The sequence below is a fragment of the Piliocolobus tephrosceles genome, chromosome 6, assembly GCF_002776525.5.
Source record: "Piliocolobus tephrosceles isolate RC106 chromosome 6, ASM277652v3, whole genome shotgun sequence".
Lineage (NCBI taxonomy): Eukaryota > Metazoa > Chordata > Mammalia > Primates > Cercopithecidae > Piliocolobus > Piliocolobus tephrosceles.
The window spans coordinates 148,618,914-148,641,942 of record NC_045439.1 but is presented as its reverse complement, the minus strand read 5'-3'; the positions used below and the strand labels follow the sequence as shown (position 1 = coordinate 148,641,942).

The 23,029-nt window shown below is 38.3% G+C and overlaps 1 protein-coding gene across 2 annotated transcripts in view; it reads right to left on the bottom strand.

Annotated features, from left to right (window-relative positions):
• FSIP1 (fibrous sheath interacting protein 1) overlaps positions 1-23,029 on the bottom strand; it is a 199,161-nt gene that overhangs the window by 4,390 nt on the left and 171,742 nt on the right. The window contains exon 12 of one of the 2 annotated variants that reach the window (XM_023189357.2): positions 2,916-2,993. In XM_023189357.2, coding sequence (XP_023045125.1) covers positions 2,947-2,993 — 47 coding nt within the window. In that variant the 3' untranslated portion in view covers positions 2,916-2,946. Of the gene's footprint in view, positions 1-2,100; positions 2,994-23,029 lie in introns of those variants that run through there. The other variant, XM_023189356.2, reaches the window with a different exon arrangement.

Here is a 23,029-nt window from a genome sequence, read left to right as displayed (position 1 = left end):
AGCTGTCCTTGCAACGTTGAGCCAAGCATTATAGATACCACCTTTTGAAGAAGGTATAATAAGTTTAATCAGAAAAGATGACTAAAAAATGTACAATTTGGAAGGACTGCATAAATGCGTGTGTGTCTGAATACAAATTATCGTGTGAAGAAAAGGTCCAAGTGTACCAATAAGCAGACCTTGACTTTTGGATGGGCCCATCATGAATGTGGAGTACTAATTTCTAGTTTTAATGAAAACAGATCAAAGAAGACATTTTATGATAGGTTAAAGGTCTGGCTTTGAGGTCTGTTAAACACTAGAAAGGACTGGCTGGGTGAGAGAAAATCTTCCTTGTTGATTTTTCACTCTCCTTCTATAAATAAATACTCATCTTTCTGAGTAGCAATGATCACATATAAATGGAAATTGCCAAATCATTTTATAGTACCAAGGTGAAGAAGTAAGAACTAGAAAGTGTTGATAATTGCTGTGGAGTTAGGAAAACTGATCTAAAGGAAATAATTCTTTGAAATGGCAAAGAATTAAATAGCATCATTCATTCTCAGACGAGCTCAACGTGTGAAGTGCTTGGGAGATCATTCTAATTCATTCTTGGACAGTGAAGCAAAACTAATTGAAAACACCAAAATAAGACAGAAAAAGCGACTGGAAAGAGGAGCTTTTCTTCCAGGCATCTTCCAGCTTCACCCTAGGGCTGACCTTCAAATAATCAGGTTGTACTGAAATAAAGGACTTGTTAAAAATTAAAATTATGTCATTGAGATGACAGCTTTTTTCCTCCTCCAACAGTTTATTGTCGTGTGTTGTGGGAGAGCTAACTTGAAGAGCAATAAACTCTAGGTCTTATAGGAATGTACAATAAAGGTGGTGCCAGTAGTTTTTTTTCTAAAGAGTCACATGTAGAAAAACCTCCAATTTTAAGCTCCTAAATTCATTCCTTAAATTAATTAGCGAATTAATTAATTAAGAGAAATTAAATTCTCTCTCTTCTATAATTTTTTTCTTTTTATTTTTGACACAAAGTCTCACTCTGTCACCCAGGCTGGAGTGCAATCTCAGCTCACTGCAACCTCGGCTTCCCAGGTTCAAGCAATTCTCCTGCCTCAGCCTCCCAAGCAGCTGGGATGACGGGCTCTCACCACCACACCCAGCTAATTTTGTATTTTTAGTAGAGACGGGGTTTCACCTTGTTCTGGTCAAACACTAAGCCTTAAAGGGAAATCCAAAATAAAAACACTTATTTTTAATAAGAACACTTTCTCTCTAAATCAGGGTGACTTAAAAAAAAAAAAATCCAGAAGCTTCGTGTTGAATTATATTACAGATTTAGTTACCAGTCCTTGTTAGAGTTACTTCCATTGACATGCTATGGAATGGTGTCACTTCTTTTAAGGCAGAATTCATTACTTAAAACACGATTTTCTTCTCCCTTACCTATATAACAGAAAGGCTCACTATGTCCCAAATATCATTGGCAGAAGCAAACCTATAAAGTCATAAGCTCTTTGCAGTGCAAGTCTAGAAATAATTTCACTCTGTGTTTCTTTCTCTCTCCCCCTTCCCTCCCTTTCTTCCTCCCTCCCCTCCGCTCCCCTCCCTCCCTCCCTCCTCTCTCTGGTTCTCTCTCTCTCTCACATCAAACATCAAATACCAGAGAAGCATAGATTTAGAAAGCTGAACTCCTCTGAAAGGCTGACGGACAGCACTGGCCCCTCTGTGTCCCACAACAAATTCTCACCCATATCCCTTTTGCCCTCTGATTCTTCCCACCCAAACCCTAAAACCCAGAGTGCACCTCATTTCATTCCTTTGAGAATCTAAAATCATGACTTTTAATTTACGCTTCCATCCCACAGCAAAACTCTTGGCATCAAGATAAGTTGTACGTAGCACATTGACATCAGCATGAACAATTGCTATTTTAAATGAACAAATAGTAAACTGAAATAGAGTGTCTGGAAAAAGAAACTGCCTATCAATACCTCTGAAAACAGCAGCTATAGAATTCCTCATTTTAAAAAGTCAAAGAACTTCCATATAAGCAATCATTAATGTTATTCACTATCAATGGATGAACATGTGCCAGCAAAAATAATGTTATGTATACATTACTCCACATTTTATTAAAGGCAGCACAATAGCCTGCTCATTTTTTTGATTCAGAAATAAACTGGACTTCCAATTCTAATGCCAACTCATCTCATGGAGTGTCAACATAACACTTTCTCGTGAGTCTAAGTTACTGACTTGTAACTAAATTATCTCTCTTAAAATAGTGCTGCAGACTTTCTTTTAAGTAGCTCATTTTTATTTGATGCGATCTAAAAGGCCCAAACTCTGAAAGAAAATAAACTATTGTTGACTATTATTAACAAAGTAATATATCAAATAATTCAGTCAAATTCCTACTTAAGAAATGTGTCATCACCAATAAGATAGTAAAGGCTCTTCTAACATTGCTTTGTTGAGGCAATTCATTTCATCTTATGGCAGGTTGTACCAATTTCACAGACATGACACAGGTGGGAAGAAGGAAAAGCAGGGCCACAGCAAAAATTCCCAGTGACCACCATGATCTGTCTGAATCCCAGTAGAGGTGAAACATACAAAATTGAATACAGGACAATCACAGCACTTCAACAAGTTTTACCCTGACAAGTATACGTTAAAATGTCGGTTTTTATAATGAATCCTAACACTGTAAGATTGCAATAAATTTATAAACAATGGTCCCAGAAATTTTAATGAGCAAAAACCCTTGAACAATTACACCCCAAGTCTCAAAAGTATCAAGGAAATACAATCCACAAAGAGCGACTCCAAATGTCAAAATCAGTAAAGAATAGTCTCTACAATGCATTCATTGAATTCAAATAATTCCATCAAAAATGTAATTTAACTTAATTACCAACTTTCTTAAAAGCACACCCAGCAAGTCCTTGATTAGGGTTCTTTACATTCTTCTGCTGCATCTTTAGTCTCCTGCTCATCTGCACATAAAAACAATAACCACAGTTATTAGAGATTCACAAATGTATGCATAATTAAGAAAAATAACTCAGCCTGTAAAATATTAAATCCTTTTACATATGAGGCAATAATCACACTCTCATTTAATACTTATTGAATAGTCACCACAAGCTGCAGAGAGTTTACAAGAAAAATAGAAAGATCAGGGCGCCTACTCTCATTGAGCTTACAGCTCAGGGAGAACACTACAGGTTTTGGAGCTAAAATGACTATGGATGTGGAGACACACACAGAAGTTAATATTTTGCTTTCTACTAAGTTTTCGGGAAGTAGAGTGAGACCAAAAGTAAACGTTATATGTAGAATAGATAAGAGCTGATCGCCTTTCATTTCTTAAAGTGAGAAAAAAAAAATTGTGACATTAACAGAAATGGAATGGAAATCTTTTTCTACCCTTGGTGAGACGGTATCAGAAAATGCAGAATTGACAATAGAACTAAATTTTAAAAAGACAAAGAGAAACAGGAGAAACTGGAACCTTCATGCATGACTGGTAGGCATGGAAAATGGTGCAGCAGCTTTAGAAACAGTCTGGCAGTTCCTGAGAAGGTTACCAGAGACCTGGCAATTCCACTTCTAGGTATATGCCCAAGAGAAATGAAAGCATACATCCACACAAAAACTTGTACACGAGTGTTCATATCAACATTGTATGTAACAGCCAAAAAGTGGAAACAACCCAAATGTCCATCAGATCATGAATGGATAAGAAAATGTGATATATCCATATAACTGAGACTTACTCAACAATGGAAAAGAGTGGAGTATGGATACATGCTGCAACATGGATGAATCTTGCAGACATTACGCTAAGTGTAAGAAGCCTGTCACAAAAGGCCATATACCGTATGATTCCATTTATATGAAATGTTCAGACTAGGCAAATTCACAGAAAGACTGGTGATTGCCTAGGGCTGGGGTTGGGGGAAGATGGGAAGTGATTACTAACACCTACAATGTTGCATTGTGGGGGATGAAAAAAATATAAAATTGATAGTGGTGATGGAGGCACAACTCTGTAAATATACTACAAACCATTGAATTGTACACTTTTAATTGGATGAATTGTAGGAAGCTGGTGAACAGTGGCTCCCAAAAACTCACATCCTCATCCCTGTAACTTGTGAAAGGGGTCTTTCTAGATGCAATTAAATTAAGCATCTTGAGATAAGAAGATCATCCTGGATTCTCTGGGTGCGCCCTGTATTCAATAAGAAGCGTTGTTATACAAAAAAGACAGAGGGAGATTAACACACACAGATAGAGGGAGGCAATGTGAAGATGGAGGCAGAGACTAGAGTGACGTGGCCGCAAAGCCAGGAATGCCCATAGCCAGGAGAAGCTGGAAGAAGCATGGAAGCGTTCTAGCATTCTCTCCTAGGGCCTCCAGGTGGTGTGTGGCCTTGGTGACACCTTGATTTCAAAATTCCGGCCTCCAAAACTGTGACAGAATAAATTTCTGTTGTGGTAATTTGTTGTGACAACCATAGGAAACTAATACAAATATATAAATTATATCTCAATAAAGCTGTTATTAAAAGAAGACTCAACCTTGTAATTAAGGGCAGATGACTTGCAGTTTCATAGCAAAGTGATAAATGCAGTGATACTGTCAACACAATGAGAAATATTAAACAGGAGGTAGAGGGAGGTGGGATGAATGAAAACTGGATCACAATATCCGATAATAATTCCACACCTTCGTAAGTGCTATTCTCACTATGCAGTGTTCTCCTTTTTGCACACCCAGTGTATAACCACTCATCCTTGGAGGCTCAGCTTAAACACCACTCCCACCCTTCTGTAGTGTTGTCTATGTACTTTGTCCTGAAGCTCTTACTATGCTTGTCCTACCCTACTGTAATTATCCGTTTTAAGCGTCTGTCTTTAGGCACTTAAAATTTTTCATCAATAGACCTAGACTGAGTAATAAAATTTTTCATCAATAGACCTAGAACAATGGTCCTCAATTGGGGGAAATTCTGCCCCCAAAGAATTTTTTTTTTGCAATTTCTGGGGAGATTTTTGTTTGTCATAACTGCAGAGGTCACTACTGACATCAAGTGAGTAAAAGCCAGGGATTCCATTAAACACCCTACAATGCATCAGATAGTCCTTCAAATGTCCAGCTAAAAGTGCTAACAGTGCTGAGGCTGAAAAACTCTTGGAACTTAGAAAAGCATCTAATACACAGTAGAAACTCATGAAGTGTTTGTGGGGTAGATCGATGAATGAATGGATGGTAGATGGATGAAGAATGAATATCATGGGGCCCTGGGGTTTTAAAGCATGGCTGCATAACAGAATCACCCAGACCCTGTTCTCAGAAACTGACTTAAACGACCACTGCCAGAACCCACCTCTAGAAATTGATTTAATTCATCTGTGACGGAACCAAGGTGCTAATCTGTTTTAAATCTCACCAGGTGGTTCTAACATGCAGCCAGAGGTAAGAGGCAGCACCAGCTAAGGAACAGACTCAGTATAGCTTAAATGACAGACCGGCTCCAGGCAGATGCAAGTAGAGAGACTGGACAATCAAAAGTATGCAAAGCATAGATAGTTCCTTACTGGCTATATGTGTCTCCAGATAAAATATTAATGAGGAAAGAGTAGAGAACTCAAAGGAGGGCCCCAGGGCAAGCTTGCTCTAAGAGGAAGGTTGCCCAAAAGAATGACAACATGGATGGTTGGAGAGATCATGAGACAATGTGGATACAGCAGTATCTTCATTAAAAAGAAATTTAAGAAGAAAAAAGCAGAGATTCAGCAGACGGGAAAGAAGATACTTTCTGTACATTATTTTCACCACCACCATCTATTTTTGATCATCCTAAAGTAGAAGTAAGTAGTAAATCATTTAGTCCAGAGCTTCTCACTCTTTAACATGCACACAAATCACCTGCTGGGGTATCTTAAAATTCAGGCTCTGATTCAGTAGGTCTGCAGTGGACCTGGGACTCTACTTTTCTTTTTGTTGTTGTTGCCCAGGCTGGAGTGCAATGGCATGATCTCAGTTCACCGAAACCTCCACCTCCCAAGTTCAAGTGATTCTCCTGCCTCAGCCTCCCGAGTAGCTGGGATTACAGGCGTGCACCACCACACTCGGCTAATTTTGTATTTTCAGTAGAGACGGGGTTTCTCGATGTTGGTCAGGCTGGTCTCAAACTCCCAACCTCCGGTGATCTGCCCGTTTGGGCCTCCCAAAGTGCTGGGATAACAGGCGTGAGCCACAGTGCCTGGCTGAGACTCTACATTTCTAACAAGCTTCCAGCTGATGCTGACACCACTAGTCCATAGATCTAGTTTACAGTCACAACAGCGGATCTTCGGTAACTTTTTACTTTACCCAATTTGAATGAAGCGACAGAATCAGAAGTTTCCAATAATTGATAAAGTGATAAGGACATTACAATTAAATATCAAAACTCTCAAGTATGCCTTTGTTCATTTCACACTGCTAAACAAAATGATAAAGAAAATGATCAATAGCAAATATTTATATGAAAAGTCTACCTTAAGAAGAATTAAAGAAAATTAGTTAAAAGTAAATTGAAAATGTAAATTGATCAAATATAAACTTACTATACAGTAAGGTTTTATATTAAAAAATGTATTAACACTAGAAATTTCTAATACAGCATCTCTGATATCTTGGCCAAATAAACTCTGGAAGAGGGTTGGTTTGACCATACAAAGGGAGGTTAAGTCACTAAGGGCACTGAAGAAGCAAATGTGTAGCCTTGGAAAAGTAATTTAACAAATAATAACTATTAGGTCTGAAGGCACACCCTGTTTGAGACAATCAGAAAACTATTAAGGCAATGATGAGTTAAGGACTTCCCTAAGAGCTATCCAAAATATTTTTAATGGAAAAAAATCAGCTAATAGGGTCACTGTTTCTAGAATCTCACTGCTCTCCTGCAAACCAGTAAGACTACATTATAATGAAGAAAATTTTCTGAAACGATCTAGTTCCCTTGAAACTGTTCAGGTGGTATGACTAACGACATGTACCAACACATACCCCCTTCAAACCACTGCAACACCCTTACCAAAAGTCAATCCGCCGGCAACCAGGCCTCATCCAGCAAGTTACAATCAATAGGCAAAATTGCAACCTCAAATATATTCAGATTATATAATCGTCATTATGAGTAAAACTTTTTTTTTAATCTGAGGATCCCAATAAGATAACATAATTAGCTATCTTTCATCTAAACTGAAATCTATAGTTCTCAAGTGTTCACAGTGAAATCCTGTCACTAGCATTAATTTAGCAGCCTGGACATTCCAACCCAGGAACAATGATTTCAGCAAGTCTGGATAGGTCCTTGGACACAGCTAGAAAACAAACAAGCAAAAAACTCCCCAGATGATCCTGACACTCACTGTGGTTAGGAATAATGCTCTGTGGTTTGTAACAGTGCTTCTCAAACTTTATCGCCGGGAAGTATCACCAGGGATCTTATTAAAATGAAAATTCTCATGCCTCAGGTTGTGGGTGGGTCCTTAGGGGCCCTGCATTTCTAACAAGCTCCCAGTGGTGGTCGGACTGCACTACAAGCAGAGGAGACTTACAACATGGAATGGAAACTCAGTGTCTCCAAAGGACCAAGCCCACTAAGTAGAGAGGGCCGGGTGGGGGCTGTGTCCTCTTGGAGAACACACATGCCTTCTAAGGGGAGCATCTGCTACTCAGCTCCCGTGGGTGGTGGTAGAACTTGCTGATTTGTCAGAAATGTCAGAGATCCAGACTTTTCTGGAAAAATCTCATGACAATGTTAAATGCCATGTAAGCCAACCAAGTCCAGTCACAGAGCTAATCATTTTATGTGAATGTTCTCATTTGATCCTCATTACAACCCTCCAGGGTATTAAGCCATCTTATATTATAGATAAGGGAATCAAGGTGTAGAGCAGAGAGAGAAATTAAGTAACTTGCCTAAGATCTCCATCTAGCAGCAGAGCAAGGATTCAAACCCAGGTCTTCCCTACCCAGAACCACTCTTCCTAACCACTAGGCCACATCCCACTGGTGGGTGATAGGCCACCCTCCCTCTGCTAATCTAGGTTCTAGCCTGGGATTCTGCTACTTACTTGGACTCCCTTAGTTTTGTCCTTTGAGTAACTAACTTGCTCTTTGGTTTTATGTTCACAGTTTCAATTTAGAGTGACCAACCATTCCAGTTTGCTAGAGACTGAGGATTTCCTGGGACATGGGACATTCAATGGTAAAACCACGACACTTCTGAGCAATCCAAGACAGTTTGTCACTCCAGTTTTCATTCAGAGGTATTATTTAAAAAAAGAAAACAAAACTTATATGACTCTTATTGCATTTACTATGGACTTTTAAACTCACACATAATTGTACATATCTACGCAGTACGCAGTGATATTTTAATATATACAATGTCTAGGGGTCAAATCAGGTAAATTGCATACCCATCATCTCATTTATCATTTCCATTTCTTTGTGTTAAGAACATTTAAAATCCTCTCTTCTAGCTGATATCTGAAAATACATATTATTGTTGACTACAGTCACCATATAGTGCTTTAGAATATTAGAACTTATTATTCCTCCTATATAGCTGTAATTTTGTATCCTTTAACCAGTAACTCCTTATCCCTTCCTCCCTGCTAACTTCTAGAATTTTTCAAGAATACTGTTCACTCAACAGGTCCTATGAGAAATTCCACTTTGTTTTTCTTAAATAATTAGTGCAGTTCTGTCCCCGTTTTTTACTGCACAACCGATTTTGTGTCACTTTTTGCCCTATTTTACTATGTTTGTTATTTGCTAATACCATGTTCATCTTTATTTTATGCATTTCTGTTAATAATTAGCTCAAATGCTCAGTAGGAAGAGAGAATACTATACAAGCACAGATGGCTTTTGCTTTGGTTACCTAGAAAGCAACTCAGTACAAGATAATTTGATTAAATACCACACTAACCCACAGACCTGATGCTTTTTGCTTCGGAAGTGCCCGTACATTCAGGATTGTCTCTGAGGTTAACTGTGACCTGAGAACACTTAGTCCCACTCTCCTCTTGCTCTCGTAAGGAGGAACTTGCAGTGGAAGCATCCTAGCCTCACTTCACACCCTCCACACTGTCCGCGGGAAGCTAAGTTTGGGGGACAAAATGGCATGCTCAGCTCAGCTCCTGCCTCCTCCGGAGTCAGCACCCAACTCCCACCTGACCCTGCTCCCCAAGGCTCCATGCTTTGCTCCTCCATCCCATTGGTTTCACATGTACAGGTTTCCACAGATGATGCCTGAGGTTTTCCATCTCTGATCTCTGCCAGTGACTGGTTGGGTACGTTTATTTTAAAGGCATAGCATTAGAAGCCTGTCTGGCTGCCCACCCGGATCATGACAATCCTCTACATTTCATCAGCAATAAAGCAAACCTCCTTGATCGCCATTGGTCAGAATCTCTCTCTCTCTCTCAATTGGTTCTGACCCAAGTGGGGAAGAGAAGAGTACTATTTACTGATCCCCTAAAACCCCAGTAACTAGTGAGTACAATGCTGAATTTACTGAACCTTGTATTCAAAAATTCAAATAATAATGGTTACCATGAAGCTTAAAGCACAAATATTGATAATGTGTTTCACACTGAAAACTTTTAATACAACGGATAAGCAAATCCTTATTTTTTCAATACCACTATTTAAATTGGTCTTCAAGGTCACTGAGATTGGTTCCTGTTTTGAAGCCTTATCTGACTCTGCCTTTTAGAAGCAGAATTGAAATAGCTGAAACAGACCTCAGCACATCAGGGAAAAGACAACTACATATCAGTAATACTTGCTATTGACAGAGAAAACAATAAATGGCTTTACTTATTTTCTTCCTCTCTGCTTCCAGAAATCTAATCAGAATCACACTGTTGTGTATCTATTTGCCGAGGAGGTAGAACAGAAATGTAACAGCCGAACACGCAGCAACTCCTCATTAGTTACATCTTCAAAGGGTTTTTTGTCAAGAAAACTGACACAGCATTCAGTTTTGATGCACACTTTTGTAGAAAGCACATAATGTACAATTTAGTATTTTAGAATAAAATTGATCAGCAAGTTATTTTAATAATTAGAAATAATGAGGTTAGTAAAACTCCAACTTCAGATATTCTAACATGCTCAAAGTAATAATGTAGGATCTATTCCTTAGAGCTTATTATGTAATAAACAGAAAAATATGGTTCACATATTCACACCTATGACATCTTAATCCTCCATACTCATAGGGTTAATTGTCATAATTGCATATTAAGATTATCTGGTATCATCAGAGCCATGTTCTATGTCTCCATAGCTTCTTTCCATTAAGTCACATTAAGTTCCAATTCATTCCATCTTGTCATGCTCTACCCAGTGACAGATATGCATCAGTGTGACTCATGTTCACATAAAAATAAAGTCATATTTTAGCAAATTACTGTTCTAAACCCCCTACATATGGACTCCATGGGAATGAGATCCCATACACAAGAAACCATTGCATTCCATTTAGTAAGTTTGATTACAGAAGTCAGAGGAGATTCAGATACTTTCTCTCTAATAAAAACCCTTTATCTAAAAAGAAGGACAATATACTGCAATTTCAGAGTAGAACAAAGTTTTCATAGTTCATTTATTAAATGAAGATCTTTGGTGTGGAGAAAGCAAGCCACACCCATCTAACTGAATTGCATTTGTAAGTGAACTCTGCTTCTAGATAAAAACATTACAGCTGGAAGTTCCAGTCAGCAAGATGGCACAATGGGAGTTGCTCAGCTCCCATCCCCCCAACAAAAATCCAACCAACAACTAACTATTTACAGACAAGAATATCTTCATTAATACTTCCGAACTCCTTGAACTTGAAAGGCTGGGGCACCCCCTTGGACCACATAATTGCAAAAAAGCCTCATTCAAGGGGTAAGTGGAATAGAGGAATGGTTTCACTTGAACCACATCACCACTCCCCCAAACCCTGCCACACCTCAAGCCAGCACAGCACCGCACACAGAGGATTCCCCCGGGCCCACAGTTTCTACAGTGGGAAAAGAGAGTTAGAGGCAAACATTCAGCTTCCCCAACACTCTGGGACCCTGAGCAGGAAGCCCACTCATTATTATCTCCGAGGAAACACTGGGAGTGCAGGCAGCACTAGACCACCTAGGATCAGCCAGAAACAAAGAACAAAAGTGAGACTCACAGAAGCGAGCACATGGATCTTGGCAGTGGCTCTGCATTCTAGCCAATGGAGGCACTCCACCAGAGAAACTAGCCAACAGCATTAGCCTTGTCCTGCAGGAAATACAGTCAACTGATCTGCCAGGCTTCATTCCCTAGCCAGCTTCCCCACCTAGCTCTGGTGTTCCTTAAGCCCTCCCCAGGCCAGGCAGCAAAGGCAGGTCAGTGATTACCTAAGGAGGGTAGCAACTGGCCCCACCCAACCCCAGCAGCCAACTAGCCTAACCCTACCAAGCCTTCATGTTCTGCTTAAGGCTTCCCAGGCTGGGAGGCAAGTGCAGGTCAATGAATGAATATCTGTGGAGGAAATTACCTGGCCCCACTCAACCCCAGCAGCTGCGTGGTGACCCCACAAAGACTCAGTAAGCTTTGCTTAAGCACTGAGTACTTAAGTGCCATGCATTTCTCTAGATCATAGCCTGGCCCATCCCGAATGGCTGAGCAGAACCGCAGAAACCTCGCCCAGTCTCTGAGCCCAGCACACAGCCCTGCCCAGCTATAGATTAAAAACAGCAGTACTTCCCAGCCAGGGAAAACAACATGCAACCCTGTGCAATCAGAGGCTATCACAGAGCCCAGTCAATAGCTCCACCTAACTGTGGAGTCCAGCTAGTGATCTGTCTTATCAGACCACAGAGTACAGCCAGAAGTTCCACTCGACCTCAAAGCACAGGCAGCAGGCTGGCCCAACAGCAACCCAACAGCAAGGTCTACCTGTCTGGGGTTGTTACCAGCTAGCCCATCCATAATCAAATGCTAAACTAACTAGTGAAGCTCTACCACTGTGAAAGAAAACCTTTAAGGCCAAATGAGGTGGCCATTTCCTCAAATGTGTAGACATCAAGGTTTAGAAAGAATCAGGGAAATGTGACACAACAAAAAGAAACTAATAAAGCTCCAATAATGGACCCTGAAGAAAATGGAGATCTATGAAAAACGAATGAAGAAAGCCTACATAAATTACGGGACACCATCAAGAGAACTAACTTTCTTCTAATATAATTCTAAGAAAGATATGGTAAAGAAAAAGGCCCAGAAAATATATTTAAGAAAATATGGCTCAAAGTTTCCAAACTTTGTAGAAATATGACAACATTCAGGTATAGAAAGCTCAGAGATCTCCAATTAAATTCAAGCCAAAGATGAGTGCACCAAGACAAATCATAATCAAACTACTGAAAAACAAAGATGGCTGGGCACGGTGGTTCACACCTGTAATCCCAGCACTTTGGGAGGCTGAGGCAAGCAGATCACGAGGTCAGGAGTTCAAGACCAGCCTGGCCAATATGGTGAAACCCCATCTCTACTAAAAATACAAAAATTTGCTGGCATGGTGGCGCACACCTGTAGTCTCAGCTACTCAGGAGGCTGAGGCAGGAGAATCACTTGAACCCAGGAGGCTGCAGTGAACCGAGATCATGCCACTGCACTCCAGTCTGGGTGACAAAACAAGACTCTGCCTCAAAATTAAATTAAATTAAAATAACAAAACAAAGACAAAAAATCCTGAAAGTGGTAAGAGATCAGAAACGTATCACATTCAAGGGAGTCCAAAAACAGCAATCAGTAGATTTCTCAGCAGAATCCCTGAAAGCCATAAAAGAGTGGGATAATATAGTCAAAGTGCAGAAGGAGAACAAAACTGGCAACCAAGAATATGTCACTCAGCAAAGCTATTCCTCAGAAATAAGGGATAAGTAAAAACTTTCCCAAACAAAAACTAAGGAAGTTTATTACCACTAGGCCTGCCTTACAGGAAATGCTAAAGGGAGCTAAGCTGAAATAAAAGGCTCCTAATTGATACATAAAACTTATAAAAGCAAAAAGCACTAAATGGTATAAGTAAGACATAGTCATATTCAGAATAATACTGTAAGGATGATGTGTAAAGGAATTTTCTCGTATTATGAGAGTTAAAAAACAAAACAAAAACAAATGCAGCTATAATAAATTGTTAAAGGAATCCAAATTACAAAAAGATGTAAAATTTGACATCTAAATCATAAAAGATGTTGGGGGGGAGGAAGTTAAAGTACTGAGATTTTATATGCAATAAAAGTTAACTTGTTATCACCTTAAAACAGCCTGTTATAATAACATTTTTTGGTTTTTTTATTATTATTATTATTTAAAGAGATGGAGTCTTGCTATATTGCCCAGACAGGAGTCAAACTCCCGGGCCAAAGTGATTCTCCCACTTCATGCTTCCAAGTAGATGGGGCTACAGGTACACACAACCATGCCCAGCTAGTACAAGATGTTTTATGTAAACCTGATGGTACACACAAAAACCTATAATAGTTGCACAAAACATAAAAGGAAAAGATTCAAAGCATACCACCACAGAAAATTATCAAACCACAAAGGAAAGTAGCAAGAGAGGAAGAAAAAACATATCTACAAAACAAACAGAAACAAATTACAAAATGGCAGTAGCAAGTCCTTACCTATCAGCAATTACCTTGAATGTAAATGGATTAAAGTCACCAGTCAAAACACATAGAGTGGCTGAATGGGTTTAAAAAAATAAAATAAAAGGCCAACTATATGCTATCTATGAGAGACTCACTTTACTAGTAAGGAAATACACAGACAAAGTGAAGGGATGGAAAAGTTATTCCATGCAAATGGAAACCAAAAGAGAGCAAGGGTAGCTATACTTATATCAGACAAAATAGACTTTAAGTCAAAAGCTACACAAAGAGACAAAGAAGGTCATTATATAATGATAAAGGGGTCATTTCATTAAGAGGACATAATTGTAAACATATACACACCCAACATTGCAACACCTAAATATAAAAAGCAATTATTACATGATCTGAGAGATAGACTGCAATAGTATATGAGTAGAGGACCTCAATACCCCACTTTCAATGATGAACAGATCATCTAGATAGAAAATCAACAAGAAAACACTGAACTTGAATTATACTTTAAATCAAATGAGCCTCACAATCATATACAAAACATCACATCCTACAGCAAGAAAATACACATTCCTCTCAAGCACACATGGGACATTCTCCAGGGTTGGCCACAAAACAAGTCTTAACAAATTTAAGAGGATTTTAATCATATCAAGTATTTTTTCTGATCACAATGGCATAAAACTAGAAATCAATAACAAGAAATCTTGGAAAATTCACAAATATGTGGAAATTAAACAACATGCTCCTAAACAAACAGTAGGTCAGAGGGGAAAAAAGGATATCAAACCATATTTTGAGACAAACAAAAATGGAAACACAACATATCAAAACTAATAGGATGCTGACAAAAGCAGTTCTAAGTGGGAAATACATAACAATAAATACCTATTATCAAAAAAGAAAAAATCTCAAATAAACAATCTAATGTTAAACCTCAAAAAACTAGAAAAAGAACCAACTAAGTCCAAAGTTAGCAGAAGAAAGAAAATAACAAATATTAGAGGCAAAACAAATGAAATAGAGACTAGAAACAATAGAAAAAAAATCAACAAAACTAAGAGTTCGCTTTTTGAAAAGATAAAAAAAAATTGACAAACCTTTAGCTAGACTAACCAGGAAAAGAAAGAAAGAAAACTCAAATAAATAAAATCCTCTGAACTCATCACATCATCATGTAATGGGAAGATAATGATTATGACCATACTTTTGTCTCATGATAGTTTCAGCTTATACAAAAAGTATTAATATAAATGACTAAAAATAAAGAAATGCTTAAATTATGATACATCAATAGGATACATTTGCAGCCATTATAATGAATGATTTAGAAGAACATTTAGTAACAAAATATTCAAAATATAAAAGAAAAAAATAGAAGAATATACTATAAGAAGAATATGAAGACAATTTAAAATATACAACTAGAAAAAAGATGAATGTTAATATTAGCAATGAATAGGTCTGGACAATGATTTTATCTTCTACACTTTTCTGTATGTTTCAAATATCCCTCAACAAATTTACATTTGTTGTGCTATTAGAAAGCAATAACAACTACTTTTTAAAGTCTTAAAACTAAAAACTTCTGCTTATTTAAAACAAAACAAAAATGAAATTAAAGAGGAAACATTACAACTGATACCAAATAAATACAAAGGGTAATTAGAAACTACTATGTAAAATTATATGCCAACATATAATAACCTAGATATTATATTGGATAACCTAGAAGTGAACAGATTCCTAGACACATACATCCTATCAAGACTGAATCATAAAGAAGTAGAAAATCTGAACAGACCACTAATGAGCAAGGAGGTTGACTCAGTAATAAAAAGCCTCCTATCAGAAAAAGGCCCAGGGCCAGATGGCTTCACTACTGAATTCTACCAAACATTTAAAGAAGAACTAATACTAGTGCTTCTCAAACTCTTCCAAAAAATTGAAGTGGAAGAAAGCCTTCTGAACTCATTTGACAAGGCCAGCATTACCTTAATACCAAAGCCAGACAAGAATACTACAAGAAAAAAAAAAATTAGAGCCCAATATCCCTGATAAACACAGATGTGAAAATCCTCAACAAAATACTAGCAAACCAAATTCAAAAGCAATTAAAAGAATCACTCACATGATCAAGTGGGCTTTATCCCTAGTATGCAAGGATGGTTCAACATATGCAAATTAATAAGTGGGATATACCACATTAATAAAATGAATAAAAACCATATGATAATCTCAATAGATGCAGAAAAAGCATTTGACAAAATTCAACACCATTTCATGATAAAAATTCTCAACAGATTAGGTACAGAGGTAATGTACCTCAACATAATAAAGGCCACGTAAGATAAATCTGTAACTAACATCATACTCAACAGTGAAAAGTGGAAAGCTTCTCCACAAGGATGCCCACTCCGACCATTTTTTTTCCAACATAGTGTTTAATGTCCTGGCCAGAGTTAGGCAAGAAAAACAAACAAAAGGCATCCTAATAGGAAATAAAATCAACATACAAAAATCAAGAGCATTTCTATACATTAAGAACAAACTATCCAAATAGGAAATTAAGAAAACAATCCCATTAACAATTGTCTCTAATAAAATATATATATATATATTTAGGAGTAAATTTAACCAAGGAGTTGAAAGAAGTATATATTGACAACTATAGAACACTGATGAAAGTAAAGAAAATGCAAATCAATTAAAAGATGTTCCATGTTCCCAGCCTAGCCAGCATGGTGAAACACCATTTCTACTAAAGATAGAAAAAAAATAGCCAGGCGTGGTGATGCACGCCCGTAATTTTGGCTGCTCGGGAAGCTGAGGCAGGAGAATTGCTTGAACCCAGGAGGTGGAGGTTGCAGTGAGCCAAGATCATGCCATTGCACCAGCCTGGGTGACAGGGTGAGACTCTGTCTCAAAAAAAAAAAAATATGTACCATATTCATGGATTGAAAGAATTAATAGTTAAAATGTTCACACTATCCAAAGTCATCTACAGATTTAATGCAATACCTATCAAAATTCCAATGTCATTTTCACAGAAAGAAAAAAACAATCCTTAAATCTGCATGGAACCACAATAGACCCTGAATAGCCAAAGCAATCTTGAGCAAAAAGAACAAAGCTGGAGGTATCACACACCCTCCAGCTGAAACATATATTTGACATATATATTTATTTATATATATATATTAAATATACATATATTATATTAAAATATATTTTTTAAAATATATATATTTTAAATATATAATACATATTTCAAAGTATAACAATTATAATTGCAACAACATGGTACTGGCATAAAAACAGATACTTCAGTCAACAGAACAAGACAGAAAGCCCAGAAATAAACTCATGCATTTATGGTCAATTGATTTTTGACAAAGATGCCAAGAACGCACAATGGGGAAAGGTGTTGGGAAAACTGAATGTCCATATGCAGAATAATAAAATTTGATCCTTATCTCACTCCATGTATAAAAATCAAATCAAAATGGATTAAAGACACAAATATAAGACCCAAAACTATAGAACTACTAGAATAAAACATAGGGGAAATGCTCCATGATATTGGTCCGAGTAGTGATTTTTTTTTTAATATGACCTTGAAGACACAAGCAAAAATAGACAAATGGGATTATATCAATGAACAAAGTAAAGAGACAATGTGTGAAGTAAGAGAAAATATTTTCAAACTGCACATCTCATAAGGGGTTAATATCCAAAATATATAAGGAACTCAACTCAATAGCAAAAAAACAAAAAACAAAAAAACACAATTTAAAAAATAGGCAAAAGACCTGAACAGACATTTCCCAAAAGAAGACATAAAAATGGCCAACAGGTTCATGAAAAAATATTTAGCATCACCAATCATTAAGAAAATGTAAATTAAAACCAAAATGAGATGCTACCTCACACCTGTTAGAACAGCTATTATCAAAAGATGAAAGAGGCCAAGCATGGCGGCTTATGCCTGTAATCCCAGTACTTTGTGAGGCCAAGGCAGGTGGATCATTTGAGGTCAGGAGTTCCAGACAAGATTGGCCAATGTGGTGAGACCCCATCTCTACTAAAAATACAAAAATTTGCTGGGCGTGGTGGCACGTGCCTGTAATCCCAGCTACTCAGGAGGCTGAGGCAGGAGAATTGCTCAAACTGAGGAGGCGGAGCTTGCAGTGAGCCAAGGTTGTGCCATCACACATTGCACTCCAGCCTGGGTGACAGAGAGAGACTCCGTCTCAAAAAAAAAAAAAAAAAAAGAAGGATGAAAGATCAGTTTTGGCAAAGCTGTGGACAAAAAGGAACCCTGGACACTGCTGGCAGAAATGTAATTAGTATAGCCATTATGGAAAACTGTTGGAGGCTCCTCAAAAAACTAAAAATAGGACTGTCATACGATCTAGTAATTCCACTGCTGGGTATATGTCCAAAGGAACTAAAATCAGTATGTCAGAGAGATACCTGCACTTCCATATTCATTGCAGCATTACTCACAATAGCCAAGACATGGAATCAACATAAGTGTCCATGAATGGATGAATGGATAAAGAAAATGTGGTATATAAACACAATGGAATGATATTTAGCCTTATAAAAAAAAAGAAAAGAAAGATTCTTTACTTCCTGACAACATTGATGAGCCTGGAAAGCATTATGCTAAGTGGAAACCAAGCACAGAAAGACAAACACTGCATGATCTCACTTATATGCAGAATCTTAAAAAGTCAAACTCATGGAAGTGGAGAGCAGAATGGAAGTTACCAGTGGCTGGGGGATGAAGACGGGGAAAAAGGGAACAGAGAGTTGTTGGCTAAAGGGTACCAAGTTTCACTTAGGAAGAATAAATTTTGAGATGAATTGCACAGCAGGGTAACTACAGTCACTAATCACATATTATATGTTTCAAAATAAGAGTAAATTTCAAGTGTTTTACCACAAAAAAATGGTGACGTGATAGATACGTAAATTAGCTTGATGTACTCATCTCACATTGTTTACATACATCAAATCATCACACTTTACCTCAAAAATTTATATAATTATGATGCCAATTTAAAAAACATTTTTTTAAATTACAGCTTGTGAAATTTCATATAAAAAACAAAAAATCCAAATCTTTATATAGAATATGCGACTTACATAATTCTTAAGCAACGTTACCTACTTTCATTGGTAATGTAAAGAATAAATGTGAACCATATTTTCAGTATTTTATTCGAAAACTGGTTATACATTTAAATTCTTTTATGTCAGGTGGGTGCCCAAGATGGCCAAATAGGAACAGCTGTAGCCTCCAGCTCCCAACATAAGCAACACAGAAGACGGGTGATTTCTGCATTTTCAACTGAGGTAACATGGTTCATCTCACTGGGGCGTGTCGGACAGTCCGTGCTGGTCAGCGGGTGCAGCCCGACCAGCAAGAGCTGAGGCAGGGCGTGGCATCACCTCACCTGGGAAGCACAAGGGGGAAGGGAATTCCTTTTCCTAGCCAAGGGAAATTGAGACACACAACACCTGGAAAATCGGGTAACTCCCACCCTAACACTGTGCTTTACCAAGGGTCTTAGCAAACAGCACACCAGGAGATTATATCCCATGACCACGGAGCCTCCCTCACTGCTAGCAGAGCAGTCTGAGATCTAACTGCAAGGTGGCAGCAAGGCTGGGGGAGGGGCGCCCATCATTGCTGAGACTTAAGTAGGTAAACAAAGCCACTGGAAAGCTCGAATTGGGTGGAGCCCACCACAGCTCAAGGAGGCCTGCCTGCCTCTGTAGACTCCACCTCTGGGGACAGGGCATAGCTAAACAAAAAGCAGCAGAAACCTCTGCAGATGTAAATATCCCTGTCTGACAGCTTTGAAGAGAGCAGTGGGTCTCCCAGCACAGAGGTTAAGATCTGAGAACGGACAGACTGCCTGCTCAAGTGGGTCCCTGACCCCTGAGTAGCCTAACTGGGAAATATCCCCCACTAGGTGCAGACCGACACCTCATACCTCACATGGCTGGGTACACCTCTGAGACGAAGCTTCCAGAGCAAGAATCAGACAGCAACACTTGCTGTTCAGCAATATTCTATCTTCTGCAGCCTCCGCTGCTGATACCCAGGCAAACAGGGTCTGGAGTGGACCTCAATCAAACTCCAACAGACCTGCAGCTGAGGGTCCTGACTGTTAGAAGGAAAACTAACAAACAGAAAGGACACCCGCACCAAAACCCAATCAGTACGTCACCATCATCAAAGACCAAAGGCAGATAAAACCACAAAGATGAGGAAAAAGCAGTGCAGAAAAGCTGGAAATTCAAAAAATCAGAGCACATCTCCCCCTCCAAAGGAACGCAGCTCATCACCAGCAACGGAACAAAGCTGGATGGACAATGACTTTGATGAGTTGAGAGAAGGAGGCTTCAGTTGATCAAACTTCTCAGAGCTAAAGGAGGAACTACGTACCCAGTGCAAAGAAACTAAAAACCTTGAAAAAAGAATGGATGAATGGATAACCAGAATAATCAATGCAGAGAAGACCATAAAAGAACTGATAGAGACAAAAACCATGACACAAGAACTATGTGACAAATGCACAAGCTTCAGTAACTGACTCGATCAACTGGAAGAAAGAGTATCAGTGATTGAAGATCAAATGAATGAAATGAAGTGAGAAGTGTAGAGAAAAAAGAGCAAAAAGAAATGAACAAAACCTCCAAGAAATATGGGATTATGTGAAAAGACCAAATCTACGTCTGATTGGCGAGCCTGAAAGTGATAGAGAAAATGGAACCAAGTTGGAAAACACTCTTCAGGATATCATCCAGGAGAACTTCCCCAACCTAGTAAAGCAGGCCAACATTCAAATTCAGGAAATACAGAGAACACCACAAGGATACTCCTCGAGAAGAGCAACTGCAAGACACATAATTGTCAGATTCACCAAAGTTGAAATGAGGGAAAAAATGTTAAGGGCAGCCAGAGAGAAAGGTCAGGTTACCCACAAAGGGAAGCCCATCAGACTAACAGCAGATCTCTCAGCAGAAACTCTACAAGCCAGAAGAGAGTGGGGGCCAATATTCAACATTCTTAAAGAAAAGAATTTTCAATCCAGAATTTCATATCCAGCCAAACTAAGTTTCATAAGTGATGGAGAAATAAAATCCTTTACAGACAAGCAAATGCTTAGAGATTTTGTCACCACCAGGCCTGCCCCACAAGAGATCCTGAAGGAAGCACTAAACATGGAAAGAAACAATGGGTACCAGCCATTGCAAAAACATGCCAAAATGTAAAGACCATCGAGGCTAGGAAGAAACTGCATCAACTAATGAGCAAAATAACCAGCTAATATCATAATGACAGGATCAAGTTCACACATAACAATATTAACCTTAAATGTAAATGGACTAAATGCTCCAATTAAAAGACACAGACTGGCAAATTGGATAAAGAGTCAAGATCCATCAGTTTGCTGTATTTAGGAGACCCATATCACATGCAGAGACACACATAGGCTCAAAATAAAGGGATGGAGGAAGATCTACCAAGCAAATGGAAAACAAAAAAAAAGCAGGGGTTGCAATCCTACTCTCTGATAAAACAGACTTCAAACCATCAAAGATCAAAAGAGACAAAGAAGGCCATTACATAATGGTAAAGGGATCAATTCATCAGAAGAGCTAACTATCCTAAATATATATGCACCCAATACAGGAGCACCCAGATTCATAAAGCAAGTCCTTAGAGACTTACAAAGAGACTTAGACTCCCATACAATAATAATGGCAGACTTTAACACCCCACTGTCAACATTAGACAGATCAACAAGACAGAAAGTTAACAAGGATATCCAGGAATTGAACTCAACTCTGCACCAAGCAGACCTAATAGACATCTACAGAACTCTCCACCCCAAATCAACAGAACATACATTCTTCTCAGCACCACATCACACTTATTCCAAAATTGACCACATAGTTGGAAGTAAAATACTCCTCAGCAAATGTAAAAGAACAGAAATTATAACAAACTGTCTCTCAGACCACAGTGCAATCAAACTAGAACTTAGGACTAAGAAACTCAATCAAAACCGCTTAACTACATGGAAACTGAACAACCTGCTCCTGAATGACTACTGGGTACATAACAAAATGAAGGCAGAAATAAAGATGTTCTTTGAAACCAATGAGAACACAGATATGACATACCAGAATCTCTGGGACACATTTAAAAGAGTGTGTAGAGGGAAATTTATAGCACTAAATGCCCACAGGAGAAAGCAGGAAAGAACTAAAATTGACACCCTAACATCACAATTAAAAGAACTAGAGAAGCAAGAGCAAACACATTCAAAAGCTAGCAGAAGGCAAGAAACAACTAAGATCAGAGCAGAACTGAAAGAGATAGACAAAAAATCCTCCAAAATATCAATGATATTTTGGAGCTGGTTTTTTGAAAAGACCAACAAAATTGATAGACTGCTAGCAAGACTAATAAAGAAGAAAAGAAAGAAGAATCAAATAGCTACAATAAAAAATGATAAAGGGGATATCACCACGGACCCCACAGAAATACAAACTACCATCAGAGAATACTATAAACACCTCTACGCAAATCAACTAGAAAATCTCGAAGAAATGGATAATTTCCTGGACAGTTACACTCTCCCAAGACTAAACCAGGAAGTTGAATTCCTGAACAGACCAATAGCAGGCTCTGAAATTGAGGCAATAATTAATAGCCTACTAACCAAAAAAAGTCCAGGACCAGATGGATTCACAGCCAAATGCTACCAGAGGTACAAGGAGGAGCTGGTACCATTCCTTCTGACTCTATTCCAATCAATAGAAAAAGAGGGAATCCTCCCTAACTCATTTTATGAGGCCAACATCATCCTGATACCAAAGCCTGGCAGAGACACACACAAAAAAAAGAGAACTTTAGACCAATATCCCTGATGAACATAGATGCAAAAATCCTCAATAAAATACTGGCAAACCAAATCCAGCAGCACATCAAAAAGCTTATCCACAATGATCAAGTGGGCTTCATCCCTGGGATGCAAGGCTGGTTCAACATACGCAAATCAATAAACGTAATCCAGCATATAAACAGAACCAAAGACAAAAACCACATGATTATGTCAATAGATGCAGAAAAGGCCTTTGACAAAATTCAACAGCCCTTCATGCTAAAAACTCTCAATAAATTCGGTATTGATGGAACGTATCTCAAAATAATAAGAGCTATTTATGACAAACCCACAGCCAATATCATACTGAATGGGCAAAAACTGGAAAAATTCCCTTTGAAAAC